The 17070-nt window shown below is 56.2% G+C and overlaps 1 protein-coding gene across 7 annotated transcripts; it reads right to left on the bottom strand.

Annotated features, from left to right (window-relative positions):
* Positions 1-724: 724 nt before the first annotated feature.
* Positions 725-16532, bottom strand: CAPN10 (calpain 10). Of its 7 annotated transcripts, XR_008916886.1 has the most exons (14): positions 16368-16523; positions 15694-15874; positions 14430-14561; positions 13090-13286; positions 12026-12243; positions 9661-9802; positions 8721-8887; positions 7998-8284; positions 6489-6691; positions 5995-6259; positions 3621-3820; positions 3174-3219; positions 1280-2386; positions 725-968 (listed from the first exon to the last, which is right to left on the bottom strand). XR_008916886.1 is itself a non-coding variant. In XM_007486086.3 (13 exons), the coding sequence occupies exons 2-13, from the start codon at positions 15835-15837 to the stop codon at positions 2357-2359; spliced, it is 2031 nt and encodes a 676-aa protein (XP_007486148.2). In that variant the 5' UTR covers positions 15838-15874; positions 16368-16532; the 3' UTR covers positions 725-2356. The 7 variants fall into 7 exon arrangements, 5 of the variants coding, with proteins under 5 accessions (XP_007486148.2, XP_007486147.2, XP_007486149.2 ...); XM_007486086.3 differs by having other exon boundaries at positions 725-2386; positions 16368-16532; XM_007486085.3 differs by having other exon boundaries at positions 725-2386; positions 15694-15877; positions 16368-16530.
* Positions 16533-17070: the final 538 nt, after the last annotated feature.

Raw genomic sequence — 17070 nt, 5'->3', positions numbered from 1 at the left:
GTTGTCTACACCGGGGTGATCTATGTGGAATGTTCTGATCCGTTCTGCACCCTGTTGCCCTCTGGGTGGGCGTTCTGTCTGCCCCTGGTAGACTGGAGGCCCAGCCTCCCCACCTCCCCCTGGGTCCATATGCTGAGAAGCCTTTACGTGCTGAGCTTCTCAGTGGGACTTTTCTGACTCGACTCCTTCCCTAAGTGCCCCAAAGCTTTCCAAGCTGCTTTTTGGCAAAGACCCAGATTGTCCAACTGTCTCGACTATAGTTCATCCCTAGATTTGCTAGAGCAGTTGTGGGAGAGCTGGGCTGTACTGACTCCAGTCTTGCCTGCTGGCATCCCAGGCTCCAGGCGCAAGGGCCAGCTCCCCCCTGAACCTCAGACTGCGGCTCTCGCCCCTCCCTCACTGAGATTACTGTCTATTTGCTTCTCTGGGTATGGGGTGTTCCCTTCCAGTGACTGGAAGCTGCTTGAGGGAAGGGCCCTTTCATTTTGCCATTTTGCTGCTGAATTAGTTCGGAGGTAGATACTTGGAAGAACATGTCTCTGCACAGAGAGTCAGAGTGAGCCCAGGGACCCACCCGGCCCACACCCCACTCCCGAGAACTCAGGTTGAGCTTTTCTTGCAGCGAGGGCTGAACTCCCGAGTTTAAACCCGGCCATTCTTTAAAATCGGGGTCAAAACAATGTGCAGTTCCACTAACAAGCAGTGTCACGGCAACTTCGAAGAGTTTTGTATTGACATGTTTATTACGAAAATTACAATCTTAAAAATGTTTCCCATAAGAAACAGCTTTAGAATCCATTTCCTGACGCGAGGGCATCTCTGAATTCGGCGGATGGTCAGGAGAGGCAGTGCCGGAGTCTGGAAGCCCTGGCTCGTACTGTGACACAACCAGAGGGCCTGTCCCTTAGCCTCGCTGCACCCCTGGGTCACCGTGGGAGACACTGGTCGAGATGGGCTGCAATCTGCATCTGTGACAAGGACCCGCACCAGTGAACGTCACAAGTCCTTGAAAGACTCTTGCCTCACTGAGAATTGGATTCACTCAGTCTCAAGCTGGGAGAGACCACAGGGGCTGGCCAGACCGACGGATTCCTGGGCCCCAAGACACGTTTGAGTGAAGCCTCGAGGGCCAGAGACCCTTCTACCTCCCAGGGCACCCTGTCACCCCCTTGGCCAGCTCCCACTGAGCAGCGGTTTTTCCTTATTTCTCTCTTCAACTTCTGCCCACTGCTCCATTCGAGGCTCAGGGGTTCCCTCCTCTCTGAACCCCAATCCTCACCTCCTCCGGGCTGTTCACGTTCTTGTCCTTGTCCTCTGAGCACCTGGTATATTCTTGGGCTTTGGCTCCCCCAAGAAGTCAGTTCTTGAGGGCTGGGCCCATTTCCTTGTCTTTTTATCCCCAGTGCCCAGCAGATGTCCCCGCACAAACTGGGCACTTAATAAATGTCTGCTGAGCCGAATGACCGCTCCTGACAACGTCCTTCAGGTGCTGAGCGACCCGTCCTCACGAGCCACCCACGAGTAAGTGCCAAGAAGGCTCTACTCTGTTCTCCATTTTGAAAATCCAGTTTCCCTTCTCCAAAGCGCTCCAAGACGACCCACACTGACTCATGAGGTAGCTCGTCTGGGCCGCGGGACTCGAGCTCACTGTGGGAAGCCAAAGGCCCCGGTCCAGTTCCCTTCTGTGCTCGTCCTTGACAGAGAAAGCCAGGCGTGGGCAGTGGAGGCCACCTCCCTGCTGGGATCTTCCGTTCCTCCCTAACAGGGCTTGAATCAATTCCCAACAACCCTTCTTGTTGCCTCGGTCTGAGCGGCCTCGATTCTGGAACCATCCTTCTGGGCTGAGCCTTGTTCTGGATGTGCCAAGTGCTGGATGCGGAGCTGGAGGCCCCGGTTCAAACTTCACATCATCTCCTCCCTCCCTGGGAAAGCGGCCACTTCCGAGTTAACGTGACTCCCCAAGGTCCCTCCTAGCCTCCATCCAGGCACCTACTTCTCAACCCCAAACTCTCCCCACAGTCCTCACCACTTTCCCCCTCAGGCAGCGACTTGGAGCCTGGAGCCCTGCATCCGTGGGGGGGGGGGGGGGATGACTTTTCTGGCTTCCCACAAGCCCAAGTTTTTCTTTAAGAAGCGCCACGTCACAGTCAAGGCTGATGAGGTTCCTATAAAGCTGGCCATCGGGACCAAGGGAAGAAATGAGGTATCAGCAGTGTTGGTGGGTCTGATGGTGGAGCACCTGGGCAGACAGGAGAAGAGCTGGGCCACCAGGCAGTGGCCCTAGCCGAGAGCGGTCCGGCCATCTCCGGGGTCTCGTTGTTCGCTACCTGGATGCTCTCGTGTGGGGCATTTCCAGTTATCTTTTCATCACTGCTGTGAAGGAGACCTACAAGGGGGGACAACACCGCTGGTCAGTGCGTCAAGGCTTTTACAGACCCCAGGCTAAGCGTGTTCTTTGCTTTTTTTTTATTATGGGTGGCTTAAGAGAAAAGGTGTCCCACCTCTGCCTGGCATCTGCAGGAACCCCCACAACTTTCTAGCCCTGCCTCTGTCCTCGTATTATCCCAAAGTAGGGCCAACAGGGTGAAGGAGAGACCAAAGAGCTCCCCTCCGCCTCGGGTACAGGCTGCAGGAAGGTGAGATGTAGGTCCTGGAGAAACGCCTCCGGAAATACAAATTCAGTGGAGAGGCACCACCGTCCCTGGGGAGGAGGCCGGTGCGGTGCCAGCCCAGCTCCTTCAGAAGCTGAAAGGCCGCATCTGTGCCAGACACGAGGGCCTGGGCCGCCCATCTCCTCCCTCTAGGCCGCAGACAGTACTTCCATAGCCCTTAGGAGGCCGCCTCTTCCAGTGGTGCTGTACCCGCAGTGGCAGTGAGGGCCAAAGGCAGTTACGGGTGACTGTCAGACAGCCGGCGGGCAGCCCTTGCTCCCTCCCTCTACAAGGTGCCAGGGTCAGGAGGCACTCTGGATCCTGCGGCTCTCTCTAAATCCTGTCTCCTTGCCAATGTCAGGGTCCTGCTAAGGGGCCCCAGAAGCCCCACGTGCCAAGGGGAGACTCCATCCTCAGTGGATGAGGTCCGGTCTGCAGCAGGTCACCCCAGCAGAGCAGCTTTATGCCCTGCCCATGGGCCAAGACTCAGCCCATCCCAGAATCCTTTGTGAGCACACCTACCTCCTGTAGGAGCTGCCCCAGGGTCTCCTGGCTCCGAATAGGCCTCCTACAAAGGGGGATGAGGAGGAAGGTGGGTCAGGAGACAGCCTACATCACCCACGGCAGGAGCAATGTGCAGGGCTCCTAGGCTGCAGGGTCAAGGGAAGCACCACCATGGCCCCCTGCGATGGGCACTCCTTCCCTGCCCCGATACCCGCTTCAGCTCTGCCCAGGGTCAGCCCAAAGCTAGGCATGATGGTCCTGAAATGGTCTCCCACCTTCCATTGGACTCACCCGTGGAACCCGCCCATCTGACACATCTGCCAGAGCAGGGCCTTGGCGAGCCAGGCCAGTGGCACCTGAGCCCACCAGCAGGTGGGGGCACAGAGGGGGAGAACTGTGCCCAGAACCCCATCCTAGCAGCTGCAGTTGTGGGCACGAGGCCAGGCTGCCTCTGGGGACTCGCACCTGTCTATCTGAGTCGCTATGATGATGGTGAAGTCCCCCTCGGTGTCAGGCAGGTAGGTGGACGGCACGATCCTGTAGTTGCCCGCAGAGAGGCGACACATTTGGCTCACTTCCTGGGCATAGCGATGAGGTACACAGCTGAGCAGGGGCTCCAGGTGGAGCAGGGAGGAAGCCCCCCGAGGCCAGCCACTCACTGGCATCTAAGGAGAGGCAGAGAGAAGGCGGCCGCCTGTTGGTTTAAACTCCTCTGTGGAAAGAATCGATCCTTTGTGGCCTTAAGTCGGCTCCTCAAACGCAGGCCCTGCATCTCTCTGTCTGGAATGGGCTGCGGACGTGTTTTTGGTAGAAGCTGCTTCCCCCGGAAGCCCGACAGGCTGTGGGGACCCTGCCTGCCCCTGAAGCCTTTCTCATTCCTACAGGGTGCCAGCCCTAAGCTCCCTCAGGGCTGCTTCCCTTGTGCCCACTCGCTTGATGAGAGCCAACAAGAAGCCACCCGCTGGCAGCCCACTCAGCCATCCTGTTGCCACAGATACAGATTGGGGTCTTCTCGTCCCTGCTCTGCTCCTGGAGAAGGCCTGTAGTAGCTGCCATGGCCTCTGGGAAGGGCTCAGGGCTGATTTCTGAGGTGAGAGTCTTCCAGATCTGTATCTCCAGGCCTGGCCCCACCACCCTGGTGGCCCGCAGGCCATCTCCAACCAAATGTACCGGAGGGGGTCCCTCAAGGTCCTGCGGCCTCCATGGCTGGGGTCAGGAATACTCACTAGCAACATAACACACTCACGTGAATGCTCAGGAACTGTATGGATAAACCTGGGCTGGGGAGATGCCCCGAGAGCAGTGGGCACTGGGCATCTCGAGGCATTTCCCTCCTCGGATTCATGGCATCCTGAAGGGCCCGGCCTGTGCCTTTTCTGGTTTTCTGGACCACAAAGAGGGCTGGCTAGCAGACGGGGTCTCCTCTCTATCAGTCACTGCGGATCCAAAGACAAAGACGTCTCTTCCCTCCCCAGGGGAGACGAGCCACCCAGACAACATGCTTACCTTGTGGGGAGGAAGGAAGGTGCTAACAGGGAAGGACTCGGAAAGTACCGCACGCGGGAGGGGATGGCTGAGGGATTCTGGGAGGCAGCGGGGAGGAGGGCCGTGTTCCAGGCCTGCGGGACGGTCTGGGCAAAGGCCACGCAGACGTGACCTGTCTGGGTTCCTGCCTCTCTTACTGGGGACCCATCTGAGGCTCTGAAGCCCAGACAGGTGTGAGCCAGGATTTGAACTGGAGCCTTCTGCCTGCCTCCAACCTTCTGACTTCTCTCAGGAGCAGTCTGCTCCTCAGATACCGAGTCCAGAGGAGGGGAAAAATCCTATGGCATTACCTCCCACGAGCCTTATGCCAAAAGCTCTCTGAGCTTCAGGGAAGGGAATGCTGCCCACTAAAGGCAGGATGCTCAGGACAAACGGGCTGGCACACAGAGGGGAAAGAGGGCCCAGAGGACCCCTGGAATAGGGGTCTTCTGTGGGGAAGGTCTGGAGGGGCTCCCACAGCCTGCCTGGGCCGGAACTCCCAACCTCAACTCTGGCCTCACGGTTTCCCGGCACAGGATAACCCCGGCGAGCCTGGTCTTGTCCCGATCCCTCAGCACACTAATGGCAACCCTGGCCCAGGGCATCCATCTCCCTGACTCCACACCAGTCATTACTCAGAAATCCCAATCCACTGGGATGGCAGAGAATGTCCCCAGACTCCCAGGCCTCTCTGGGCTCCCTGGGCACAGGGATGGCCTCCACAAAGCCGAGGGACGGCTTCTCATGGGTCTTGCCTTCCCCCAGACAGGAAGACTTGCCTCCCTCTAAAGCATTCCTGCCCCCTCTTCTGCTGTGTCAGTGAGACCTGGAGACTTTAGGCCTGTGTTGGCGAAGGCAAGGCATGCGTGCCCCCGTGGTCCAGAGGGAGCTTCTCCCCTCCCCCTCTCATGTCCCACCCCTCTGTCCAGCTGCCCAAGTCTAGCACTTCCTCCCTCCACTCTCTGGAGTAATGCAGGGCCCACAGGCAACTTGAAAGTGCAATTTGGGCACGCAGTCTCTAAAAGTTTAGCCAATGCTGCCTTAGGCCATACCCAGAGCAAGGATCCCCTCAGCTTTCAATAAGCTTAACAGAGAAGGCAGCCAGGTAGCTCTGTGAGCCAGGCCTAGAGGTGGGAGGTCCTGGGTTCAAATCTGGCCTCCAACTCTTCCTAGCTATGTGACCTTGAGCAAGTCACTTCACCCCCATGGCCTAGCCCTTACTGCTCTTCTGTCTTGGAACTGTCACATAGTACCAACTGGAAGATGGAAGAGTAAGGGTTTGAAAAACAAAAACCTAACAGAAGAGGAAGCCTACCTGGAAAATGTGGAAGCCAATGGGGTGACACTCCCTGTCCTGGCAGTGCTGGCGCAATGTGACTCGGATGCAGCGGGGCCCCGTGCCCAGGGGGACCGAGAGGGGGAAGCACGGATTGCTGGGATAGGATGGGAAGTTCCTGCTGCCGCCCGCAGTCTGGCCCCGTCTCCAATGTCCCTTCAGCTGCACGGTCTCCCACTCGCCAGCAGCAAGGTCTTCAGGGGCAGAGGCGCTGCTGGAGGCTGCCTTGATTTCCTTGATTTCACTGCCCAGGAAGAGAAGGACGTGGCATGAGGACAGACAAGGCAGGGGCTTCCTCAGCTGCCCAGAGCATGATCAAGACAGGTTGCCTGGCATCGGACCAAGTCCCCAGGAAAGCGGCTTCTTCGCTCACCCCAGCGCCCATGGGCTCACTGTCCTCGGCAGGACCTTTCCCTGCTCCTGGGCCCTGGTCTGGCTAAGGGTGCTGAGCCCAGGCTCTCCCTTCCTCTCACCTGAGAGAGATCCTGCCGCTAGAAAACACTCTCAGGAGGAAGTGCCCGGCGGCGTCCTTCAGGAAGGTGCTGGGGACCACCAAGTAGTAGCCCGGAGAGAGGGCACAGCGCATATGGACTTCCCGGTCATAAGCATGGCAGGCAGTGCCTGCCACAGGCGGGGCAGAAAGGACCCCCAGCAGATTGACCCGCTTCTTCTCTACCTGCAAGATTTAAAAAAGGGGAACATTCAGCCCCCTCCCTCCACTGCTGCTCGACTCTCGCATTCAGGAGCCACCTGAAGATACCCAGGCCCCGGGCACTCATCCGACTGAGCTGCTCCACCCCTAGGAGCCTCTAGGAAGGACCCCTGAGATCAATGGATGTTATCTGGACAGAGGAGACCCATAGCCAAGGTCAAGGCCTTCGAGGAGGGCTCCAGGACAGAGATTCACGGCTTCCTGTACTATTGTCCATGGAGCCCGAGGGAGAAACTCTGGGAAAGGGACCACTGTGAGAAGAGTCCAGAGGCGTTACCCGCTTCCCTCGGTTGGGACGGGGACACCCTCCCCCCTATATCCTGCCAGCCGCCCGCAGCTCCCTGGGCTGCTGCCCTGCAGGGCTGATGAGCAACCTAAGGAACCGTGGCTCACCCCAATACCATCCAGGACCTTGGTGGACTTTCAGGGTTCAGGAAATGAAACCAGTCAGAGAGACGCTGGGAAGCGTTCCCCACCCCCGCCCCATTTCTTGGGGGCTTGCCTAGGCCCCATCATCCCCCCATCCCTTTGAGATCTGCCTTCCTTCCTGCAGTTTCCACAAAGACAAGGGGGCCTGGCGGGAGAAGCTCCGGGAGCCCTGCCCCGCTCGGCTGCCCAAGCCTCTTCATGCCCCGGGGAGCAGCTGCAGGGGGCTCAGCCCGCCAGGTCCGCCAAAGGGAAGCGAAGGCTCTTTGGGCCTCAGGTGACCTCCTCAAGCACGTGAGAATGGGACAGCTTGCTGCTTCTGCAGAGCTGACCACGAGTGGCACAGCCTATAGATGGTGGCCCCTCAACAAGTCTCAAAAGTGACTTTCCCCGAGAAGTGAAACCAGCTGCCCGACACCCCTCAACAACCAGGGGCCGGGCCTCCTCTCTGCTCCCTCCCAGCTCCCAGGGGTGTCTTCTGGTCAGCACCAGTGACCCGGATGGAGATAGAGTCCTGGGTGCCCCCTGGACAGGCCGCATCACCTCTGCACACAGGCCAGGCCCCTTGCACTAGCCAGACGAGCCTTCTTTCTAGTGGTGTAGCCATTGCCCCAGAAGGACTTTTCGGACTTGTTCCTCCCCCCCCATCCCCTTTGGGCCAGCTGGACGCCACTTCCCGAGCAGGGGTCCAGAAGCCTGCTGGCTGACAAGGGGAGGCAGACCGCAGTTTCCAGTTCGGTGCAGTCCCTCCGGTCACCTCTGGCCACGCACCGGGCTTTATGCAGGCTACGCGGCCAAAGGCCTTGGGTTTCCCCCTTGTCCCTCCTCTCCCCGTGCTTGTTACCTTCCACACGTGGAGTCCCACTGCTTGATAATCCTTCCCTGGGAAGCCTGGCGGGCTCAGGGCTGGTCTGCTCTCTCTGCTTGCAGTCGGGGCCAGGATCCTGCCGGCCCAGTCGGCCTGGCACACTCGCGGTCTCTGCAGGAGGGCAATGCATACTTCACTTGGTTCCAGGACCCGCAGCCAGAATTTGGGGTTGCTAGGGAAGCTGCTGTTGTTACGGCAACCTCCTGCAGACTGCCCTTTGACCCAGGCCCCGAGCAGCTTCTGAGTGTGACGTAACACGGTGGCTGGTACAAAAACACACAGAGCATGTCAGCCTCCGGAAAGCAAAGCCGCCCGCCGGCCCTGCTCTCTCTTTGTGCTCAAGGGAAGGTGATCAGTCCCAGATGGAGGCTGTAGTAGTGGCCCCAGTAAGGATGACAACAAGGAATTCTGGCCGAGGCAATCTCATTTCTCTTTCGGTGGCTACATGAAAGCAGAAGGAAACAGCCCTTCTGCATCACAGGAGCAAAATGGAGGCACAAGCTGGTCGGGGACATACAAGGCCAAGGCAAAACTCGGGCAGACTTCGGGGCTGCTGAGCCGCCCTCTCTTCAGCTGACTACAGGTGCACTACTGAGGCCCCTGGACCTTTTCTACTAAGCCTCCAGGGCGACCTCCTTGGAGTCCCGAGTCTGAGAGGCCCTTCCCATTGGAGCAAGTCGGTCCCGACCCACAACCTACCAGTGTAGAGGCTCTGCAGGTGGCCCTCCTTGGTGACTGGATAGCTGATAGTGATCTCATCAAACTCCCTGATAAACTCCTCCTCTTCAACCCAAAATTCGCCTTCCTGGAGCTGGGATGAGAGTTCGGAAGCATCCGCTGGATCTAACTGGCTCCATCCTTCACCCCTGGCAAGAGAGACCCAAGCCGGGTTAGGCCGCGTTTGAAGTCTCTGCACCTGACTGCCGGAGAGCGGCTCACCAAGCCACAAAGGAGAGGGCCAGCGCCAATGCGACGAGCCCACTAGCACCCCAGAGGAAAAACTGGCATCCTCCTCCAGAAAGGGCTCTCCGGCGCCTGGGAGTTCCTGGCCACATACATCGTCCCATGCCCAAGTCATCCTCACGTCTTGCCCTCTTCAGTGATGAAGACCTCTCCTACGGGGGCTGGATTAACACGACACCTGCTGGGAATCTCTGAGGGGCACCGACAGGGAGGGCATCCAAATGCTGCTCTTCTTCCTGGCACAGGGCTTCAGGAAGGAGCCACTCTACCCCCCGAGAGTCCACGTTTATCATTTGCCACCAGCAGCCTCATGAAGTTGTTAGTGCAAGTATGATTTCTGTCCAACGAGAAATGAGGCCCACAGAAGTGAGAGGATTTGCCTAAGGTCCCACCATCACGTGGGTGACGCAGCCCATGCTGGACCCTGGGGAGGGTGAGTCCCCTGGCCCCATGCGAGATAGAAGTGGTCAGTAAGAGCTAGCCAGTGATCACAGGCCACTGATCAAGTGATGAAGTGCTGGAGGGTTTGCAGAGGGCTTAATAAATGTAATCCGATTGGATCCTTACAAAATCCTGGAGGAAGCCACTATTGTTGTCTCTCAGGTCTCATCCCTCACAAGATTCAGAAGCGTGCCATGGCTCCTCGGGCTGCCCAGCCCCTGCCTAGGCCACTCACCCTTCTCTCCAGGGCCCTTGCCAGCACCGCCGACCCCACGGGTTCAGAATCCGGAGCAGAAGCATCTCCCTGCCTGAGCTGCTGTGGAGCTCCCGCACATCTGAGATGATGAAGGCGTGAAACTCCCCCAATTCACTGGCACCTACTCAAGGCAAAACAGTCAGTCACTGGGTGAGTGATGAGGGAGTCATGAGCCTGACCCCAACCAAGGGTTCCCACCACGGAAGGTGCTTCATCCTGGGTGCTGATGACCCAGCTACCTTGAGAGCTCTGCTGGGATGTGGCATGGACACAGCCCAGATGCTGGTCAACTTCACTTAACAACTGCTGCCTAGATTCTCTGTCTGTCTGTCTGTCTGTCTGTCTGTCTGTCTGTCTGTCTGTCTGTCTGTCTCTCTCTCTCTCTCTCTCTCTCCCTCTCTCTGTCTCTCTCTCTGTCTCTCCCTCTCTCTCTCTCCCTCTCTCTCTCTCTCTCTCTCTCTCTCTCTCTCTCTCTCTCTCTCTCTCTCTCTCTCTCTCTCTCTCTCTCTCCCTCTCTCTCTCTCTCTCTCTCTCTCTCTCTCTCTCTCTCTCTCTCTCTCTCTCTCTCTCTCTCTCTCTCTCTCTCTCTCTAAGGCCTTGAAGGAATGAGGGCAGGGCTTTCATGCCAATGGGTCCATTGCCATCAGCCGTTTCCCAGAAGCCCCTTCCCCAGGAACTAAGCAGAGGAGTGACTGGGAAACATTCCTCAATCCTTCTTTTTTTTTTTTCAGAAGGTTAACCATGTAGCCAAATCCTTCCACCCTTCAAGTCACTGTGGATTGCAGGGTGACTCAAGGCCATGAATTTCCTGTGCTGATGAGGAATTCCTGAAAATGGACATGGTGAAGGTGGTACAAAAGGAGGACTCTCCAAGCTTGAACAGGCTAAAAGTTTGACTTTGGTTTAGATTTGAAAGAAGAGTCCAAGGGGGAAGCTGGGTAGCTCAGTGGATGGAGAGTCAGGCTTAGAGATGGGAGGTCCTAGGTTCAAATTTGGTCTCAGACACTTCCCAGCTGGGTGACCCTGGGCAAGTCACTTCACCCCCATTGCCTAGCCCTTACTGCTCTTCTGCCTTGGAGCCAATACACAGGATTGATTCCAAGATGGAAGGTGAGGGTTTAAAAAAGAAGAAGAGTCCACATGGTCTGTCCTACTTTTTTAGTTTACACTTGGGTCTATTGGTGCCTGGGAAAGCACTGACATTAACAGTACCATAAAGGGAGTCTTAAAGGGAAAGGACAGGAAAAAGACAGGGGAAATGGGAGAGAGTACCTGGTGGGAGTGAAAAGGGGGCATCAGCTTGGAGATAATAAGGATTTGGATTATGTTAAATGTAAAAGTCTTTGCACAAACAAAGCCAATGCGACCAAGATCAGAAGGGGAACAATACCTGGGGAAAATGTTTATCCCAAGTGCCTCTGGAAAAGGCCCCCTTACTCAAATATATAGAAAACTGAGTCACAAGTATAAGAATACTAGCCATTCCCCAACTGATAAATGGTCAAAGGATAAGAATGGGCAGGTCTCAGATGATGCAATCAAGGCAATTGAAAAGATGTTCTAAATCACTACTAATTACATAAATGCAAATACAAATAGTTCCCAGGTACCACTTCCTATCCATCAGCCTGGCTCATATGACAGTAAAGGAAAGTGCTAGAGGGGATGTGACAAAATCAGGATACTAATGCATTGTTGGCGGAGCTATGAACTGATCCATGCATTCTAGAAGGTGATTTGGAACTATGCCCAAAGGACTTTAAAACTGTACTTACCCTCTGATCATCAAAACCACAACTAGAAATTTTTTTAAAAAGGGAAAAGAACCTACTTGTACAAACATATTTATAGCAGCTTTTTTTTTGTGGTTGCAAAGAATTGGAAATTATGGGGATGTCCATCAATTGGGGAATGGCTGGACAAGTTGTGGTATCTGTTGGTGATGGAATACTACTGTGCTATAAGAAAGGATGATTTCAGAAAACCTGGAAAGACCTCCATGAACTGATGCAGATTGAAGTAAGCAAAACCAGAACGTCATACACGTTAACAGCAATCCTGTATGAGGAACAATTGTGCATGACTTTGCTAATCTTAGCAGTACAATGATCCAAGAAAATTCCCAAGGGCTCATGATGAAAAATCCTCTCTGCCCCCAGAGAAAGAACCAATGTAAGCGCAATGCAGACTAAGACATAATACATGCCTTCTTCATTTTTCTTTTGTTCCTGGCTGGTGAAAGCCTCCAAGATACAAGGAAAACCAGGTTCTAAAGAGGAAAGGGCTCAGGGCAGATGTGATGGCCCCACCAGGGCGTCTGAGCCAGGGCCTGGGCCCACATTACCTTCTCTGGAGCTGAGCACTGAGCAGCTTATCACACACTGGTCCTTGAGGTCCAGCAGCTTGCGGAAGGTCCTCTGCTCCACGTTGCTGAGGCTGCTTGGCTTGTCATTGTTTCTTCCTGGCTCCTTCAGGCTCCACCTTTCTGCCAGCCCTCCAGTTAGATCCACCAAGGCATCTGCCACCTGCCCTGCCCACAGATGTTCATAGGAACCGTACACCCTAGGAAAGCACAACCATAACAACAATACATCTAGGCCCTATTACCTGAATCCCTTATTTACACCCACAGGAGGTCCTCTTCCCCCCTCCCCACTGCACCTGCTTAACTCCTCTTTCCCTCTCTTGGCTTCCTACTCCCCTCTGCACCGAGGCAGAAAGCTTTCTGGTTTCCTGCGCAGCAACTAGCCATATTCTACTCACTGTCTGCTCACACTCCCCCCATCATTCCTGCCTCTCTCCAGGCACAGCTTTGCATTTCCAAGAGCCAGCCACTTCCTATCTGTCCATGTCCATCCAGTCCCCTTTTCCAGGGAAAAAGCCCATCGGATCCAAGGAAGGGGGAACAAAAGTGCCTGCGCCTCACCCAGGTCAGCCTGGCCAAGAACAGGTGGGAGGCTCTTGATTCATCCTGCTCTAGCTGACCTGCACACTCATAAAAGCTGACACGAGCTAGCATCGATGGCCTTCAAGCGCTACTTCAATGGCGGCTGTCGCTATCATTGTTACTATGGGACGGAAATGCATTTCACTGTTTGCCCGAGTCATCCCAATCAATAAGAATCCACAACGAGGACAAACAGGCAGATAAGGACTTTCTATAACCCTCTCCCTTTCAGATCAATACTGCCGAGGTGGTTGGCAGACATGGACAAGGGAGAGCAGAGGCTGCCCCTTCTGTGGACAGAGGAGGACAGAAGAGGCCGCGCCGGTCTCCAGGGTTCTTGAGGCTCCAATGGGCTTCTGTTGCCAAGCAGAAGAAAGGGGCACCTCCCTAAGGCAGCCCTGAGAGGCTCTGGGCTCCTCTCCCCCACCCTTCCGACAGGGCCTGGGCACTGGCACACGTACTTGGCATACACCTTTTCCAGCAAGGGGAGCCAGAACACATCTTCAGTCTGACACTGGGAAAAGCACAGTCGTCCCCCAAGGCAAGGCAGGCGGTCATCCACGGTCACCTCCACCCACTCTCCAAACTGCCACACCCGACAGGTGAAGCACCCACGATAGGCTAGATCTGGCCAGCTGGGCTGTCCCGGAGGAATCACCTGCCAAGGAGAGAGAGTGTTGGTGGGAAGTCGTAACAGAGAAAACAAGATCATGTCTTGGAGACGGCCGCTATACCCGGGGCTCTTTACCAGAGCCTGTCCACAAGACAACTATTCTAAGCACACTCTAAGAGAGAGACAAATGCATCTCTCAGTATTTTGGACATTGTTAGTGCTTGGAAAGGGGAGTTCATCAAAATGGGAAGACCCAGTGTGGAAACTCCCTCCATAGATGCAGACTAGACTGGCTGTGTCTTCGAGGGCTGCCGGGGACCCTGGGAAGTTTAATAAACCATGAAAATGAAAACAGCTTTTCAGTCAAAGACTTCGGGATCAGATCAAGTGGGCCAACAGCCCAGGGTCCTCCTGTCACCTTCCACTGTCAGAAAAAGTCTCTGAACCAACCTGAGCGCAAACACAGCCTTCGCTGCCTTGCACATTTCTGACTTCAGGGGGCAAGTCCCTGGGCACGGCCCCAGGCTACGGCTGTGCTGCCTTCCTGGCTTCAGGAATGTTAGCCAATCAATGTCTAAGCCAACAGGTTACCTGTCAAAGGCTTGGGCAATGGCACCCCGTATCTGGGGTGAAGGGGGGCAGGATGACTGTCACTGGACACTGATGCAAAGCTCGGTGGGGGATCTCTGAGATCCTCCAAAGCCCATCTGTGCCCGTAGAGCTGACTCACCGGGGACCACAGACATCCACAGTCCCCCGGCTGTGTGAGGAGACAGCAGGGAATAACAAGTTCTGCTCTTTTTCAAATATGAAGAACAGCTGTACTTCGTTAACTGTAAGTCCCCAAGGGCACCGTCAGGCTCCGGAGGTGCCAGAATGGCCCAGAAATCAACTGGATCTAATTAAGCCAGCAGGCAAGGGGCATCCCCTTCAGCTGGTAAAGAAGAAACAAGCGGTTTGTGCCTCTGCTTTTCGACCCCCCTGACTGACACCACTTGGCAGGTCTTCACAGTTTTGACCGACTAACCATCCTGAGAAGCTATAACAGAGATGCCTGAAACAGCCAAAGCTTTGATGGCCTCCCCCAACTTCCTGCCACTGTTTGCTTCCTCGACAGCTTTCTGAAAGGCTTCCTGGGTGCCGCTGAGAAACAGAGCAGAAGCAGCCGGGCCTTTCCGGCCCCCTTACCTGATCAAGGAGGTGTTTGCTCTTCTGGAGGGCTGCACAGGCACAAAGGAACCAGCAGTCTCCCAGAATCCCTTGTTTTATCTGGCCTTCCTGGGGGTTATCTGGGAACAAGCGAGGAGTGGAACAAATTTCCTAAAATAAAGAAAAACTGTTCCCTGTTAGGTCATAACTAGACAGCAGGGCTCCAGGCCACATTTCCCCAAGTATCTCCAGTCCTGGAGGGCATGTGACCCTTGACCTCCAGACACTCACAACAGAGATGTAAAGATGGAACAACTCCATACAAATTAACAGCCAGTTAGAAAAGCCCCGTCGAAACACCCGCAACAGGAACAAAACCACGAGATGCAAATAACGAGCCAGCGCTGCCTGAATCCAATGGCTGAGAAATGAGGCCACGGAACACAGCATGGGGGGGCCTAGGCCGCCGGTGGCGTGCATGGAGGCCAGCGCAAACAGATCAGCAGCCAACCCTGCCTTCTTGGGGCCTTTCGCCCTTTGTAGTGCCCAGAGGAGGAAGGCCTGGCCCTCCACACGTCGACAATGGGGCAGCAGAGCCGGCTCCCTGCTCGCAGGGTGCTTACAGTTCTGTCAGAGGCCTCAGTGAGCACCCTGAGAGCTGGGGCCGTTTCCTATTTATCCTTCATTTCCTCAATGCCTAGCTTGGCACCTGGCACATAGTAAGTGCTCAATAAACGCTTCCTGACTTGAGCTAGGGAGGGACATACGTGGCCAGACGACTGTGTCTGTGGTCCCTGGCTTTATCTTCTGTCTGACCAGCCATCTGAGAAGCAGATTATCTAAGCCCAGCACCTTATGACAGGACCTGGAAGACCTTTGGGGCCCACCTTTGCCTGAACAGGGCTAACCTCACCAACAGCCCTCTGCCTTGGGCGAGACCTCTACTGGGGGGAGCCCCTTCCCAGAGGCCTCCAGCCACTCTGGGATTGCTCTCATGCCCAGGAAGCTTTTCCTTTGGCTAAGCCTCAGCTTCTTCATGCCCGTTGTTAAGCCCCAGAGCCAGGGCCCAGCATCACACAGAGACCTCTGCCCAGTTAGTGGCTTTTTGCGGCCCATCTCCAGCTTCAGCGATCCCATTCACCAGGCCGTTAGGCCCCAGGGGGATGTGAAAATCCCTTCGATTTCTGAGGCCAATGACTCTCCATGAGCATCCCCTCGGCCTGCTGTGTGCCACTGAACACCGGAGGGCTCTGAGTGCGAGGGCTAAACTGAACTGAGGCCAGGCCACCGGCCAGCCCCTCACCTGAGGCCGCAGCCAGGTGATCTCTTCTCGGAACTGCGCCAGGGGAGTGGCAAAGGTGCAGAAGAGGGAAGAGTCGGAGGCGGGGAATGTGGCATCCTTGAAGTACTCTCTCCTGGAGGGGGGCTCTCCGCCGCCCGCCGGCATCTTCCGGATCACGAAGGGGCATCGGGAGCCCAAACTCCTGCTGCGATGGAAAAGCCCGACTGAGGTTGGCTGAGGAGAACCCTGGGCACCCCGCCCCTTTCATCTGACAGCCCGGGAAACTGAGGCTCCGTTCACTTGTCCAAGGTCATGGAGGCGTAAGGCAGGAGGGGAGTCCGGGGCTCCGGGGTCCAAGCTCCAAGGGCTCCCATTGGAGGGCTCTGACCACTGGGACGGCCGGCCACACCCTGCCGCTGCAGGCCCAGAGGTGGGGAGTGAAGGGGGCCTGAGGGGGGCGGGGATCGGGCCCAGGCTTTGGGAGCGGGAGGCGGGGAGGGGAAGGGAGGAGAAGGGAAGGTGGGAGGAGGGGGGGGGTCTAAGACCTCCCAGGAGGGGCAGGAGGAGAGGGAGGGGCAGGGGAGAAGAGGGAAGGCTAGAAGACTGAGCTGAAGGGGGGAGGAGGAGTTGGCAGAAAGGGGAAGGGTCGAACCTCAATGACTTTGCCCGCCCCGACCCCCCGTCCCCTCGTTCACCTATACCCGGTCCCGGCCTGGTCCCAATCCCGGCCCACTCCTCCTGTTCTTCCTCCTGCTCCAGGTCCCGGAGCCGCCCGAGCCGGGACCGACCTGTCACCCGCCTCCCTTCGCTCCGTCTCCACAGCAACCGGCCCCCATAGCACCGCAGCCAACCGGATGGACCCCGCTGCATCATGTGATGCGCCCGGCCAATGGAAAGCCGCTTTCCCTGAGGACGGCCCAGGCCCTCCGCGCAGGCGCAGGCGCAGGCGCTGCCGCCTCCTTGGCGCCCCCTGTTGTCAGTCGTGACGAGAAAACCCGGAGCGTCCCTTGTCCGCCAGGGTCTGCCCTTCCCAGTCACTACCCCTCCCTCCACCCCGTCTCTAGTCCGCGTGAGAGGCACCCCCTTAGGACTGTTTCTCCCCTGCTCTGGGGGCCCCAGAAGCTGCATTTGCTTCTTACTCTCGGGATTCCAGAGGTCACCGCCGGGTCTGGATTTCTTCGGGAACCCCCAGCAGTGTGCTTCTCAGTAACTATCAGCCCAGCGCCTCCATTAGCTTTCAGCAAAAGTATTTATTAGGAAGACAGTAAAATGAAAGTGCAACCATAAGTTAGATCGTATTATTCACCTCCTGCCCAGGGCAAGAGGAGAGAAAATCTGAATTTAGGAATGTCAAAAAACGAGCGTCAAAAAGAGTTTAAACATGTAACTGGAAAGATT

Source organism: Monodelphis domestica, chromosome 2 (assembly GCF_027887165.1).
Source record: "Monodelphis domestica isolate mMonDom1 chromosome 2, mMonDom1.pri, whole genome shotgun sequence".
Classification (NCBI taxonomy): domain Eukaryota; kingdom Metazoa; phylum Chordata; class Mammalia; order Didelphimorphia; family Didelphidae; genus Monodelphis; species Monodelphis domestica.
Note: the sequence above shows the minus strand (reverse complement) of the source record. Positions and strands in the feature narration are given on the sequence as shown.